General features: G+C 45.5%; 1 protein-coding gene across 1 annotated transcript in view; it reads left to right on the forward strand.

Moving 5' to 3' along the window:
• Positions 1 to 15,267, forward strand: part of PRRG2 (proline rich and Gla domain 2) — a 39,092-nt gene extending 23,825 nt beyond the window's left edge. Inside the window, exons 4-7 of the mRNA XM_073570837.1 lie at positions 3,306 to 3,354; positions 3,853 to 3,985; positions 5,675 to 5,830; positions 13,124 to 15,267. Coding sequence (XP_073426938.1) covers positions 3,306 to 3,354; positions 3,853 to 3,985; positions 5,675 to 5,830; positions 13,124 to 13,154 — 369 coding nt within the window. The 3' untranslated portion in view covers positions 13,155 to 15,267. The remainder of the gene's footprint in view (positions 1 to 3,305; positions 3,355 to 3,852; positions 3,986 to 5,674; positions 5,831 to 13,123) is intronic.
• The last annotated feature ends 965 nt before the right edge of the window (positions 15,268 to 16,232 follow it).

Here is a 16,232-nt window from a genome sequence, read left to right on the forward strand (position 1 = left end):
TTTTCAAAAACCGCAACAAAATGGCCGACCAGTGGATAAATGTGAGAAAATCGAGCTGCAGGTACAGTGGCCATAATGCTATTCTGAGACCCCTGGACAAGAGCTATGCGAACCGCAGTCAGAGTAAGGTGGTGGTTGAGCAAGATTTTAACTATTAAGTCCTCATTCAGATAATTTTTATTGTTTGTAGAAACACGGACCGTTGTTCAGCACTGTTTGTTTGGTCAGAGTCAGTCATTAGCATTAAGGATTTTCACTGATCAGCAAACTAATACACATTACAAGATTCTCCTATACATTGCAGTGTTAATGAGGAACAGCACATTGATGTCATCCCCACACTGTCAGTCATCTCACCCCGCTCCATCAGCCGCACCTGCTAGATAACGCTGCTCATGCGCTAGTTTCTCATGCCAAGTGCCGTATTATTGGATGCCAGAACTGGTCACATACAAACTTGGTTGTATGTACCATGAAGGCACTGTATGGACTTTGAGAAAAGGGGGTGCAATCCCTCGTTGTCCCAATATTTAAGTGACAATGACCTGTGTAGCATTGAAGGTAGAAATTTGGCCAAGATATACAGTGGGGAAAATAAGTATTTGACACACTGCCGCTTTAATCTGTAATTTTTATTGTAGGTACAGTTCAACTGTGAGAGACAGGATCTAAATATAAAAAAACAGAAAATCACATTGTATGATTTTTTTACATGAGTAACTTAAATTTTATTGCAAGGAATAAGTATTTGATCACCAATCAACCAGCAGGAATTCTCACTCTCATAGACACTCATTACCTGCATTAATTGCACCTGTCTGAACTCATTACCTGTATAAAACACACCTGTCTACACACTCAAACAATCACACTGTAACCTCTCCACCATGGCAAGACCAAAGAGCTGTCTAAGGGCATCGGGGACAAAATTGTAGACCTGCAGAAGGCTGGGATGAGCTACAGGACACTAGGCAAGCAGCTTGGTGAGAAGGCAACAACTGTAGGCACAATTATTAGATAATGGAAGAAACACTGTCAATCTTCCTCGTTCTGGGGCTCCATTGTTGGGTAACGATGATTCTGTGAAAGGTCAGGAATCAGCCCAGAAATACACGGGAGGACCTGTTCAATGACCTGAATAAAGCTGAGACCACAATCTCATACATTGATGTTAGTAACACACTACGCCGTCCTGGATTAAAATCCTGCAGGACACACAAGGTCCCACTACTCACGCCACCACATGTCCAGACCTGTTTGAAGCTCAGCAAAGACCATCTAGATGATCCAGAGGAGGCACTCGTTTTTGTATGAAGAAGGACGAGTACAACCACAAGAACACCATCCCAACCGTGAAGCATGGTGGGGGAAGCCTAATACTTTGGGGTGCCTTTCTGTAAAGAGGTAAGGATGACTGCACCATATTGAAGGAAAGATGGATGGGGTCATGTATAGCAAGATTTTGGCCAACAACCTCCTTCCCTCAGTAAGAGCATTGAAGATGGGTCGCGGTTGGGTCTTCCAACATGACAATGACCCGAAACACACAGCCAGGGCATCTAAGGAGTGACTTTTTAAGAAGCATTTCAAGGTCCTGGAGTGGCCTAGCCAGACTCCAGACATGAACCCAAAAGAAAATCTTGGGAGGGAGCTGAAACTCAATGTTGCCCAGCGACAGCCCCGAAAGCTGAAAGATCTGGAGATCTATATGGAGGAGGGGGCCAAAATCCCTGCTGCAGTGTGTGCAAACTTGGTCAAGAACTACAGGAAATGCCTGACCTCTGTAATTGCAAACAAAAAGGTTTTCGTACCAAATATTAAGTTCTGTATTTGTTGTATCAAATACTTATTTCATGCAATAAAATGCAAATTAATTATGTAAAAATCAACAATGTGATTTTCTGGATTTTATTTTTAGGCTCTGTCTCTCACAGGTGAAGTGTACCTACGATAAAAATTACAGACATCTCCATTCTTTATAGGTGGGGAATCTTGCAAAATCGGCTGTCGCAACTCTGGCTGGTATCCCGGAGCCAGGGGCTCTACTGATGATCTGTAATTCTACAATTGCTTGTGTATATGTGTTATATATAGATATAATTTTTTTTTTCTCATATTCCATATGTCTGTAACCATACAGAATACAAAAAGAAGATCCTTGTTTTATGCCATTTAAATCTAATCGATTTCCTCCAAATACAGAAAAGGCTTCTGTGCTGCATTGCAAGGGGAAAAGGGCCATGTCGGAGAGACGAGCTCCTGTGCAGTCGCATAATCCAGTCCCATTAATGATGGAGATCTGTACGGACTGTGATTGACAGGTCTGGCAGTGCGGTTGCCATGGACACCCGAGAACTGATTGAGCTGCGTCGGCAGTGATTTGCTGCCAGATGGCTATTGCTACCAGAAAGGGGGAGGCTTTACTCAGTTGGGGAGGGAGAGGGTGCCATTACAAAAGATGATGCAGTGTAGAAAAAAGTGTTCACCCCCCGCCCCCCCCCCCCCCCCCCCAAAAAAAAAAAAAAAAAAAATGTACCTTAATTATTTTATTTCTTTAATGCTGATTAGAAATTGAACAGAAAACTGCAATTGTATTTATTGGTAATGCTGCAATAATTACATTATTTCTATTTTTTAAATCCTACTAGGAAAGGCTGGAGAAACAGCCAAACCTTATTTCTAAAGGCCAAGCTGCAATATTATTTATTTATTGTACAAAACTTAATAACATACACATTTTTGTTATAATTATCTTTGGACAGTGTATGGGTTGTTTGGTTTATCTTGAATTCATTGTTCACGACTGTGGAGGTTGTGTTGTCTACGTCCATTGCACCAGTGTAAAATAAACACCACTAAAAATGTAATATCTTACTGTTTTGTAATCATTGTACAAAGCAAATGAGAGAAAAAAAACAAAAAACCCAGTGATGATTCCTGATCAATTTTCATTAAAAAAGTGTTTTGTTTATTTATTTTTTTTTTTTACCTTTCCAGTAGGGAGAATAATGAAAAAGGGGGAGGAAAAAACACACACACCGCCCTCTGGTGACTGTTTAGTAGAATGCATGGTTTGCAAAAAGGAAATTTTGCATTTTGTGCCAGTGGCTTCAATATGGACGCGAACAAGTCAGGACTGTTCATATAGTGGGTTGGCGGTGGCCGGTGTGCACAACCCAAATTAAAAATAACTAAATCAGTACTCCTGTACAATGCTTTTAGTTTAAAAAAACTTATCTTGTCTATATAGAAAGTTTTACATTTATTATAGTCCTGATGGGTGTTTTTTTATTTTTCTATTTCAGAAAGATTTTTGGAAAACTTATGCTCACAATGGGCAGGGAGGTAACACAGGTAAGTGCTCCGGAGTTTTACCAATAAACCCTTAACCAGTGAAATTGATGATTACTTACTGACTGCTAGGGGGTCTGACTGTTGATCGCCGTACCTGGGCGAATGAATGGAGCATGTAGACACTGCCACCCCATCCCAACAGGGATAAAAGTGCCCGTCCTGCCTGCACCTTGTAGTGGGAAAGTCAGTAAATGACCTAGTCGTTTCTTGGTTATATTGCACCAATATTTTGCAGCGATGGTTATCACCTTTTATATATGTAGTGTTTTAGGTGTTGAGCGCCTCTCCGTGGTTTCTCGATCGTACGCTCCAATCTAACATGTGGTTACAGCTCTTCTATATATTGCTGCTAGTCGGGGTTTTTATGGTTTCCACCCTAATTTTTTTTTTTTTTTTTTTTTTTGTTTTTGCTTTCCTCTTATAGGATGTGGGCGTTGGTTGATTTGCATGGCCTAATTTCTGCCACATTTTTTAGTTAACTTTTTCTTATACTTGCAGGAAACTCCCCTTCTGTGGATATCGCCGGGCTGGTTGCAGGACTGGTCGGAGGGCTCGTATTGCTGGTCATGATAGGCGTTCTCATTATGTACTGTGTGCGATACAAAGCCAAGGAGCGGACGAGACACGGGAGGTAGGTGTATGCTATAGGGAGCTCATCTAATATAAAAAAATGTGTAACAAAAACCTGTTATAAACCCCAGACCCTCCTTTCTGGTGGTCCCAAACAGGCTCTGCTTACAATCATTTATTGGCGGATGCGGTCACGTGACGGAACAGAGACTGGTGGGGAAATTGTTTCATTTTTTTTTTTTTTTCATTCTCTTTTACTTCTTGCAGCTGAAGCAGGTTGTTAACTATTGGCCAAACCCTTATGAATTTTTTTCTATCCCCTTTTTTTATTTTATTTTTTTTTTTTTGTCATTTGCGAAAAATTTTTACGGGGAATTTTTTTACTTCCTATTTTAGCACACTTTTTTTTTCTGCCATTTTTTCACTTTTTTAAGTGAATAGAGAGTTGGATGGGGTGGCTTAAGAGAGAAACTGGCATAAATTGTACGTCATCTCGCCGGCGTGTCAATACATTTTTCACATTCTATTCCAACGCGTTGTAGACTACGGCCAGACCTTGTAAATCCACAACACCCTTTTCTGTCTTTATATAACCTGAGAAGACAAATCAGATATTCTTCATGACTTGTACTTATTGATTGGAAAAATATGGAGGTAAGCGCAGAGATGGCCCAGGTGTGTATTCGTATTGTACCACTTTAGTCTGTGTTTTTGTTTTGTTCTTTTTCTTTTTTTAATAATTTGTTATAGTGCGACGCTAACATCTGGCCGGCAGCTGCACTCTGAGCTTTGTATAGGATTAGATTTGCTGTAAAGACACGTGTGTGTGTGAAAGCGAAGCAGAAAAGCTTTATGTACCAGGGCAAAAACTCTTCATATTACTATAGACTGCTGCTCAGGAAAAAATATATATTTTTTTCTTTTTGGATATTAAGATGATTTTTGCCTTTTTAGGGGGGTAATACCTTAGGATGGCACCCAATTTTGTATATTTTTTAATTTTTTTTTTTTCCCTAGCGATTAGGAAGGCAGAGATGGTAATAAACCACCTGTACCTCCTCTACGAGGAGTCTGGCAGTGTCTGACAGTAGCTCCCATCTTGTGCAGAGGCTATGATATCTAACGATATTTTAGATGGGCTCCGCTAAGATGTTTAAAGTCTATGGGTGGTCCCAAGTAGTTAATCTTGGGACTTAAGGGGCCATAGTGTTTTGGGGGTTTTTTTTGTTTTGTTTTTTTTTTTTTTTTGCTGTATAGTCTTCACTTTTTTTTTTTTTTTTTTTTTCCTTCCTGTGCAACTACGCTCCCAATCATTCTTTATGCAGGGAAGTTCAGCTTGACCCCATTAACCCTATGGGTCAGGTGCGGGCTCATAGAGGGGGATTATGAGCTGAAGTCACCATCGCCAGGTAGGCACCAGAGCAAGCTACTGAAAACCCCCTTCGTCGCCATCTTTGTACTCTCATGAAGGTCAGCCATTGGTGGAGATTCCTAGGACATCCTCATGTTTTCTATATATTAGACCACTGCATTAAAAAAAAATAATGGAAAAATTTAGAAAAAAGTTTTAAAAATATAAAAAAAAATTTAAATCATCCGACCAGTTCAAAAATGTAAAAAATAACATGTTTGATATCGTCAAGTCCGAAGAATGAAAACCTAATACATTTTTTTCCTATTTATGCAAATGGATTTATTTTATGAATCTCATTTATTGACCATGTATTTCCTTTTATACATTTGTTCTCAGGGCCCCAGTACACCTCACCAGTAACACCCCACTCCCCGAAGCTCTCCCGTTGACTACGCCGCCATTATCTGAGCCTACAGCCCCGGGACTGCCGTCCTATGAAGAAGCACTAGAGGCGTCGGGCACATATGACGCACCCCCTCCGCCATATCAAAGGTACTAAATCCATAGAGCAAACCTGCAAGTGTGAGTTGTATTGGCAGACTTTCCAAACTATTGGAAGTTTTTTTTTTGTTTGTTTTTTTTTTTCTCCTTCGTCTCATTGGGGGACACGGGTACTGTGGGTGTATGCTACCGCCATCTGGAGGCTGACACTAGGCAAACAACACAAGGTTAGCTCCTCCTCCGCCGTATACACCCTCACCCTGATTGCGGGCGGAAACCAGTTTTTTTGTTTAGTGTTTATGGAGGCACACGTCTGGTCTTTTTCTCCAGACTTTTTTTCCATGACGATTAGACAGGGGCAACGGATCCTATTGAAAGGGTCCGATTTCCCCAAACCATTAACGGGCGAGCACGTGTCGAGTATCGTCTCCACGTATCCTTTCCTGCACCGTGGGACAAATCTGGGCAGTTTCCCCAGAATTTTTTATTTTAGTTTGTTGTTTTCTTTCCTTTATTTTTTCTAAGAAGATGAGACAGGGGCAACGGATCCTATTGAAAGGGTCCGATTTCCCCAAGCCATCAATGGGCGAGTACGTGAGAGTGTCCCTCCACGTATCCTCTCCCATGACGTGGGACATGATGCCGGACCTAGCCATGTCCACCCCTAGGTACAGAAGCCATGGGCTATACAGAGGCACAAGACAGTCCGAGATGCCCCCAACTCAAGACGGAGGTGCTGCAAGGCGGCGGACGGTCCCTCTCCTCGGCCCTGGAAGCTGGACGGAGTTAGGGTGCCTGCACCGTCCTGGATCCCTCCAATACCACCACCCCCCCCCCCCCCCGTCTCCCTGGTTTGTCCTACCTGTGGAGTCGTCCGGATGAAGGTACAGGGCGAGGGGTGGGCTCGGCGTAGTATCGTCCTGTTAGCTGTGAGTGAGGGCATTCGTCGGGTGCGTGGGGCTCCTGGGCAGCGATGTGTGTTTCCCCTTAGAGGCCCTCCTCTCCTCCTAGTGTGGCCGGGAGAAGTCAGTAGCGGCGCTTACGCTGCCATCGCCGCCGCGTCGCACCACCGTCGCCGCCGCGACCACCGCGGGCGGTGGTTGAAAATTTAGTCCCCGGTTTTGGTCGGCTTCGGATCGTGGTAGGCCACGACCAGGGAAGGGGTCGGCTTGCCCCACGGAGGAGCAGAGGAGATCGTGGCTGCGGCGCAGAGCGGGGGACGCAGGACAGGTGAGTGCAGCTTCGCTGCGGAGGCCCGCTAGAGACCAAGGGGGCCCCCCCTCCCTCTCTTTAGAGAGGAGAAAGAGAAATTTTTTATATATATATATATATATATATATATATATATATATATATATATATATATATATATATATATATATTGCGCACGCACACACACACACACACACACACACACACCCCCAGTGGGGAACGCCTGGCAGACACAATATGGCCGGGAAAGGAAAGACGCACACTTTTCTCTACGCTGCATGCATTTCTTGTGGGGCTGCGTTTCCGCGAGCGCAGAGCAGCAAATTGTGCGAGGCCTGCGACTCCGAACACGCCCAGGAGCCCCCCCGCCCCCCGGCATCTGAATCCAGAGAGCCGAATCCTCCGGAGTGGGCTTTATCATTGTCACAGTCGATGGCTTCGCTTACAAAAGCGATCGAGTCCTTTCACGCCCCAAATGGGGGCAAGGATAGCGGCTCGCTTATCTGGGAGGGGTCCTCCACCTCACAGGAACCTTCGGCCTGCAGGGGCCGCTCCCATGCCAGACAGGTGCGAAGGAAACGAACCCGCACGAGGTCTCCCAGCCTATCTGGTGCCTCGGCATCTAGGAGTTCCGCATCGCGCTGCCCTTCACCCCCGAGCGGGAGTGAACAGAGTTCGGATCGTGACTCAGATGAGCCACTTGATCTAGATACCCCGGGGTGTCGGGAGACAGTGGACAACCTCATTGAAGCTGTCAATCAGACCCTGGGGATCGAGGATGGTGGTACCTTGGCCTCGAGCCATAAGGTAGCCTTTAAGTGGGCCAGGCAACCGCATAGAATGTTAGGTACTCACCCAAAATTTGAGGACATAGTGCAGCGCCACAGAGAATGCCCAGATAGGCGCTTCTCAGGCCAGAGGACTATAGAGGCAAGATATCCATTTGCCCCGCAACTCTAAAAAAAAAAAAAAATGGGCGGAATCCCAGTGGTGGACCCGCCAGTGTCTCGCCTGGCCTCGAAATCTGTTGTCGGTGCCTAGTGGCTCGTCCAATAAGGACCCCACTGATCGGCTCAGAGAGAGCTTGGCGCAATCAGTTTTTGAGGCATCAGGCTCAGTGCTCGCTCCCTCGTTCGCGTCGACGTGTGTAGCCAAAGCCATGATGTCATGGTCAGAGTCTTTGAATAAGGCCTTGCAGGATAGAGACCTGCCTGTGGAGGTGTCTGAGGTCGCAAGTCAGATTGCTATGGCTGGAGACTACTTAATTAATGCTTCTTTGAATACGGCCAATTGTGCTGCATTTGCGGCCGCTAACGCGGTAGCCATTAGGAGAGCCCTCTGGTTAAGAACTTGGCGAGCCGATTCAATCTCCAAGAAGTCCTTGACTTCCTTGCCCTATCAGGGAGGCCGCCTGTTCGGGGAGAAGTTGTATCAACTCATCTCCACTGCTACAGGAGGAAAAAGCAGCTCCCTCCCGCAGCAAAAGGTTAAACGGCCTTTTCGCCAGGTCCAGGCGCGTTTTTGAGTTTTTCGCAACACCGGGTGGATGGCAGCAGCCAGCTCGGATGGCCCAGCTCGCTCCAACCACAATAGGGAGCAACAGGTCTCATATAGACCCAATCCAGTGGGAAGGATGCACGCTTGCCAGCCCAGGTTGAGAGGAGCCAGGGCCCAGAGGCCCTCAGCCAAATGACTCGGAGCCCTTGGGAGGCGACATCAGCAGGGGTGGGTGGCCCCCTGCTCTTTTTTTTTTTTTTTTTTTTTTTTTTTTCGTCATGTCTGGGCCGAGGTAGGACATGACTCATGAGTGGCGGAACGGGTGTCTTCAGGGTACAAAATAGAATTCATCAGGTACCCCCCAACACTGTTTTTTTTCTCTCCCGACTTCCCAAGGTGAAGCCCCGGGTAAAGGCGCTGCTAGGGGCCATCGATTCACTCCAATACAACGGAGTTACTGTGCCCGTACCATAGCACGAGAAAGCTCAGGGGGTTTTTTCCAATCTGTTCGCAGTCCCCAAAAAGGACGGGACAGTCAGGCCGGTTTTATACCTGAAGATCCTGAACAGGTTCATCAGGGTCAAACATTTCAGGATGGAATCTCTCCGTTCAGTTATATCAGCCATGGAGCAGGGAGAGTATTTAGCCTCGGTCGACATCCAGGATGCCTACCTGCACGTTCCCATTTTTCCTCCGCATCAAAGGTTTCTTCGGTTCGCCATCAATAGTCGACACTTTCAATTTGCAGCGTTGCCCTTCGGGATAGCCACCGCCCCCAGAGTGTTCACAAAGATAATGGCAGTCGTGATGGCCGTCTTGCACTCTCGGGGCATAATTGTCTTGCCATACTTAGACGACCTCTTGGTGAAGGGTCCCTCATTTCTGGCATGCGATGAGAATGTCAGCATTACGCTGGATACACTCTCCCGCTTAGGTTGGTTGGTCAACAGGAAAAAAATCATCTCTGGTCCCAGCCCGGAGGATTGCTTTTCTAGGAATGATCTTTGACACCTCCCGAGGGTTGGTAATTCTCCCTCAAGAGAAAGCCCTAGCGCTCCGGCAAGGAGTCCAGAAGTTCCAGCAGCCAGTCCTTCACACCATTCGTTTTGGGATGAGGATACAAGGGAAGATGGTGGCAGCAATGGAAGCGATTCCGTTTGCCCAATTTCATCTTCGCCCACTATAGCACGCCCTCCTGTCAGCTTGGGACAAGAACCCGTTCACCCTTGATCAGCGGTGCCGGCTATCCTCTCAGGTCAGGCAGTCACTAGAGTGGTGGACGACCAGATCCTCCCTTCAGGGGAATCCTTTTCCCCCAGAGCACTGGCTAGCGGTCACAACCGACGCCAGTCTCCTCGGCAGGGGAGCAGTTTTTCGCCACCACACGGCCCAGGGGCAGTGGTCGCAACCAACAGGAAGCTCGCCTCCCGATCAACTTGTTGGAAATACGAGCAATCCGGCAGGCGCTGCAGCATTTTCAGCACCTCCTAGCAGGACGGCCCATTCGGATTCAGTCAGACAACGCCACGGCAGTGGCTTATGTAAATCATCAAGGGGGCACGCGCAGCAGGGCAACCATGCGCGAGACAGAACTCGTGCTTCTTTGGGCCGAGAAGAATCAGTCGGTAATATCGGCAGTCCACATCCAAGGCGTAGAAAATTGGGCAGCAGACTTCCTCAGCTGACTGGAGGTCGTGGCTGGGGAATGGGCCCTGCACCCCGAGGTCTTCCAGCAGATTTGCCAACGATGGGGAACACCGGATGTGGATCTGATGGCGTCCAGACAGAACGCCAAGGTGTTCGTCGCTCGGTCTCGGGACCCGCTGGAATTCACGGTAGATGCGTTGGTTCTACCATGGAACCAGTTTCGCTTTCCATACTTGTTTCCTCCGCTTACATTGCTTCCGAGAGTTGTCAGGAAGATCAAAACAGAGGGGGTTCCAGCGATTCTGCTGGCACCAGACTGGTCCCGTCGGGCGTGGTACGCAGATCTTGTGCAACTGCTCTCCGACGTCCCATGGCGACTGCCATAGCGTCCAGATCTGCTGTTGTCCCAGGGACCGATCTTCCACCCGAACTCAGGGGCCCTGTGTATGATGGCATGGCCATTGAATCTTGGATTTTGACCCAGGCGGGTTTTGACCGTGAGGTGGTCGCTACAATGGTTAGCGCCCGGAAGTCGACCTCAGCAAGAATCTACCATCACATCTGGAAGGTCTTCGTCGCTTGGTGTCGAGAGAGTGGCTTTTCTCCGCTGACATTCTCTATTCCCATTATCCTGGCCTTTCTCCAGTCAGGCCTAGGCTCAGGGTTGGCCCCGAGCTCCCTTAGGAGACAGATATCGGCATTGTCCGTCCTTTTCCAACGGAAGATTGCTACCAATATGCAGGTGAAGACTTTCATCCAGGGAGTCTCTCATTTGGTACCACCTTATAAGATGCCAATGGACACCTGGGACCTTAACATGGTCCTAAGTGTCCTGCAGGAAGCTCCTTTTGAGCCTCGACAAGATGTCTGTCGTACCTCTCCTGGAAGGGGGTGTTTTTGGTAGCTATTACCTCCGTTAGGCGAGTATCGGAGTTGGCGGCCCTGTCTTGCCGAGCATTATTTCTCGCCTTCTACGGGGATAAGGTGGTTCTTAGACCAGTTCCCCCCCCCCCCTCCCTTTCTGCCGAAGGTTGTGTCCTCATTCCACCTCAATGAGGATATTGTCTTGCCTTCATTTTGTCCAGCGCCAGTACATCGTGTGGAAAAAGCTCTTCACATATTAGACTTGGTGAGAGCACTCAGGAGGTACGTGTGGCAGACGGCACCCTTTCGCCAGACGGACACACTATTCGTGCTCCCGGAAGGGCGAAGGAAGGGAGTTGTTGCCTCGAAATCGACCATAGCCAGATGGATCCATTCAACTATTCAGGAGGCTTATCGCATCAGAGGTGCGCCGGTCCCATCAGGGATCAAAGCACACTCTACTCAGGCAGTGGGCGCTTCGGCACCAGGCCTCGGCGGAACAGGTGTGCAAAGCCGCAACCTGGTCCAGCCTGCACACATTTACCAAACATTACAATGTCCATACTCAGGCTTCGGTGGATGCGAGCCTGGGTAGAAGGATTCTCCAAGCAGCGGTGTCGCACCTTTAGACAAGAGGTGCATGTAGGTTGGATTGGCAAGTCAATCTCCCACCCAGGGACTACTTTAGGACGTCCCACAGTACCTGTGTCCCCCAATGAGACGAAGGAGAAACATGGATTTTTGTGAGTACTCACCATAAAATCCTTTTCTCCGAGACGCTCATTGGGGGACACAGCACCCACCCTGTTAGCTGGTTGGCTTCTCTTTAATTAAGTGTGCATTTTATTTTTTGTGAATGTCAGGGTGGTTCTTTGCCGGACATATTGTTTTCTGTATTAAAGCATCTCAGAGAAAAGGATTTTACGGTGAGTACTCACAAAAATCCATGTTTTTTTTTTTTCCCTTTCTGCAGACCTGTTTAGTTTTTGAGAGCAGACATCCAACACAAATGCACACTGACACTGCCTGAGCCCCATGACAGTTCTCCGCCTTAGTTCCTCTCTCCTTACCCCACTTCCAAGTGTATAAAGGTACTGTCACACTAAGAGATATCGCTATAACTTGTGACGTTATAGCGATTTTGCTAGCGATATCGCTGTGTCTGATACTTACCTACAACCCGCTCCCCCGCTGGTTATCGTTGATCACGCGAGAACAGGCTGGACTGTTTCTCGTCGTCGGCTTCCTGCGGCGCTTCCTGCTGTGACGACGAGCGACGCGTGGAGCCGGGCGGGAGGACGCAGGATCCCCTGGTGTGACAGGTAAGTAGCGACCCCCGTCCCCAGCGATGTCACTGGTGAGATCTGCCTGTGTGGCAGCTCACTAGTGACCACTTAGCGATGTACCAGCGATCCTGACCGCGTCATATCGCTGGTCGGCATCGCTGGTACATCGCTAAGTGTGACAGTATCTTAAGTGTAGCAAGTGGCCAGGAAGAAAGTGATGAGCCTCAGGCAGTGTCTGTGTGCACACTCACATGCTGGGTTACTGTAGGCAGCGCTCTCTCTGGGTAGCGAGCACAGGCAATCTGTATCAAGGAAATCCCCCAGCATTCCAAATGATGGGGCGTAACAGTGCAAATCTTTTGTCAACGCTGATGTTGACAGCGCTGCACCCAATAGTGAGCTTAGTGGCTCCACTCCCTGGTAATTAGGGATTAGGTTTTATTAAAAATGTTTACCCACTTACCTTTTTAATGCCTCTGTGGTGCATAATCTGGTTAGCATGAGTTCTCCATGAACCCATCAGTGAGCTCTTTCTGAAGGGAGGGTTTTTAACTCTCATCTGTCTTTTTCAGAGCCCTTCTATGCTGGTTTATAACCACAGACCACATCAAAGTTGAACTGACCTTTTTATGTGGTCATAAATTAGCCTAATATAAAAAAAAAAGGAAAAAAAAGTTACCAGCTCTCCCATCAAAACAAGCTCACTTATGTATTATCAGTTAACTCGTTTAACATTTTTTTTTTTCAACAATGGGCAGGAAAAACTAAAATTCAAAATACGCGCATTTAAGAAGAAAGTTTAATATTTCCTAACATTTTGATATTTGTTTTTACGCAGAGGTTCTGCCAGATCAAATCAGCCCAGTTGAAGTTTCCGACTCCTCATGGTGTGTGCATTTTTTTTCTTTTTCTTTTTTTCTTATATGAACAGCGTGCAAGAGAATGAATATTTTCTTTGGAGCAAAATACATTGTCCATGGATTTTTTTAATAATTACTACTGAAATATATCCGTTTACCAAAGAGAAGACCACTGAACCGGCATGGCGGATTTTTATCAACGTTTACGCTCTACTGGAAGCCCGAGATATGGAAGTCGTAATTAAGTATGAGCTTGTTATCCATCGTGCGGGCACAAAACTACTTTATGGGAGGCAACGAGAATGTGTACAGTTCTCACTCTTTCTTTCTTTTTGGTTCCGAATATTATGTGTAACGTGAAAAATTTAATTTTGGTGATATTCGACTTTTCACAAAAGCCAAAAAAGAGTTAAAAAATCTCAAATGTTCCAGCTGGAATCAGAACCAGGTTTTTTTGGTGCTGAATATTTTAAATGTGAAATTTCTTCGACTAGACAATATCCAGCAGGGTGAGAAATTCCGGAGGAAATTCCATGAAATCTGTGACAACGCGACTTCTTCACAAATCGTCCTCAGAGTCCGGTTCGCTCTTCTCCGGGGTGGGGGGGGACCTTACAGTTTACACTCAAGGTAGCGTTATGCTGGCCATGTCACCATGAAGAAGGGTTTAAGACTTTTAAAGACACTTGTAAAAAATAAAATAATACGTGCTGTGAGTAGACAAGTGAGCGGCAGTATAGGTACACTGACGGACCACTGTTCTGGGCCTTTTAAGGGGCAAAGGGGCGTTCAGCAAATATTGCTGGGTTTTCTGATGTGCAATTTTTATTTTTCACGAAAATCTCTGAATAAATTGCTGTTTCTATAAGAAATATTAAGATGAGTTAAAATGTTCCTAGAGGGCAGCCATTTTGTTAAATCAAACCGTAGTCATGGGACACGTCTGGTACAAAATGGCTTCCGTTACAAGGAATGTATTGGAGAGATTGCCATATGTCCCAACAAGAATCTTCCCTAGCTATAAGACTGAGTGTGCCCTGCGGCTGAATTTATACATTACGGGTGGATCAATGAAAGCCAAGCTCAGCCATAGATTTCAATGAAAGATGATGGAGACAACCCAAATGGCCACTGCTTTCTACTCTTTTTGGCTGTGGTCTTGCAACTAGAGAAGAAAAGGGGACATGAATGCCCCGTTCTGGTGATTTTAATTTGACTTCCCAGGGGTGGGACACACCTCAATCTCAAAATGTTCTCCTATATAGTGGATATTTAATAATTTTTGTATACTGGACTACCCCTAGAAGTCGTAGAATATAGTGTCACAAAATGGCTGGCTCCACAGAACTGTGCCAATTCATAAACTATTGTCACAAAATGGCTGCCTCCATAGAGCTGGATTGAGTCAAAAACATTGTTACAAAATGGCTGCCTTTTACAGGGCTGTACTCGTCAGCATTGTCACAATGTCTGGCTCCATGGAGCTGTATTGAGTCCAAACCATTGTGACACAACGTTTTTGCCCCTTTGTATTGAGACATAATCCACTGTGACACAAAATGGCTGGCTCCATAGAGCTGTATTGAGTTCAAACCATTGTGACATAATTGTTTTGCCTCTTGTACTGATACATAAGCCATTGTGACACAAAATTGCTGCCTTTTACAGAGCTGTACTCAGAAGAAATTGTCACAAAATGGCTGCCTTCAAAGAGCTGTACCGAGTCATAACACTTAGCCTCAAAATGGCTGCCACCATAGAGTTGTAATTCCTCATAGACCACTGTATTTCTTGATGTCAGGATGGTTTTGTTACGCAGGTCTTTCTGTAAGTGGTGAGAACAGGATTTCCTCATGGGGTTGGGTAGGGAGGCTGTTGTTTTAAGGCCTATGTCATATTGTGTCACAAGTTCCACCATGTCACTGACTTATTTTCTTTTAGGAGTGGCCATATTGGGCCTCTGATTCTGCTTGAAGTTTTTTCTTTCCATAGGTCACAGTCGTCCCTGGGGGAACCAGAGCTTGAACAGTTTTAATAGTTTCTTCTTGTATTACAAACACATTTCACTGAAAAGTTGCCTTAATTAAATTTGTATTTTTAAATAAAGCTAATTTGTTACGAAGGTTAGGCTGAGTGCACTTTTTCTTAAAGAAATTGGTTCTTATGGACGCTTTTGGTTGCTATGGACCACCACACTATTGCATTGAAAAGTGGTTGGTCCAACAATTGGCTTAGAAGTTCCTCCTAAGAGAGGAGCGATTTAGGGTTACAGTCCTGGCAATCAGTCAAGCTTACTGACAGCTTCACAGTAAACTCATTCTTCATCCTTCTATGTACAGTGATATATAGAGGCTGTAGAAGCTAAACGGTACAAAATTTGTAATGATTCCTGGTTTCAAAAATGCTTTAGAAAGAAATATAAGCATTTAAGGAAAAAAAAAAGTCCCTGAGACGTGTAGTTATGGAACAAAAAATATATTATACATTCCAGATTGTGGGTTCACGCAACTATCTACACTTCCCATCGGAAGTGAACTGTGCCAATGATGGTATGACCCCATATACCTGCCGAGATGTGTGCACTCTCGTTGGCAGATATGCATGTGTCTTGTTCATTAAGGTCATACCACTCATTTTTGATGCGCAAATGGGTGGCACCAAATAACCTCTTTAAAGATCACAGTGAAACATCCGTCAGACATCTGAATTAGACCTTAAGCGTCAGATCTTGCAACTTGATTAAAAAAAAACACACAAAAAAAGCAATGGAATATATAATATATATCTCCAAAAGTAGGTGGACAGAAAATAACATATTGATTTATATATAAAATTATGTTTACTAACACAAGCATAACATTGACAATTCAATTTTATTCCGAATAATAATACAAAAGCCCTGAAATTTTATCAGCGCAGGAGCTTAAACTGTTTTCCATCACAATTTGCACAGCTTTGAAGTCTGCCTCTTACGCTTCGACTAACGTTTTTGCACAAGTCTCCTTGGGTATTAATGTCTTGAAATGCATCTCTTATGTAATTTTTCAAATCACTGACACTTTTTGGTGTTCGACTATAAACTTTGAC

The sequence above is a fragment of the Dendrobates tinctorius genome, unplaced genomic scaffold, assembly GCF_039654945.1.
Source record: "Dendrobates tinctorius isolate UK_male_01 unplaced genomic scaffold, ASM3965494v1 ptg000028l, whole genome shotgun sequence".
Classification (NCBI taxonomy): domain Eukaryota; kingdom Metazoa; phylum Chordata; class Amphibia; order Anura; family Dendrobatidae; genus Dendrobates; species Dendrobates tinctorius.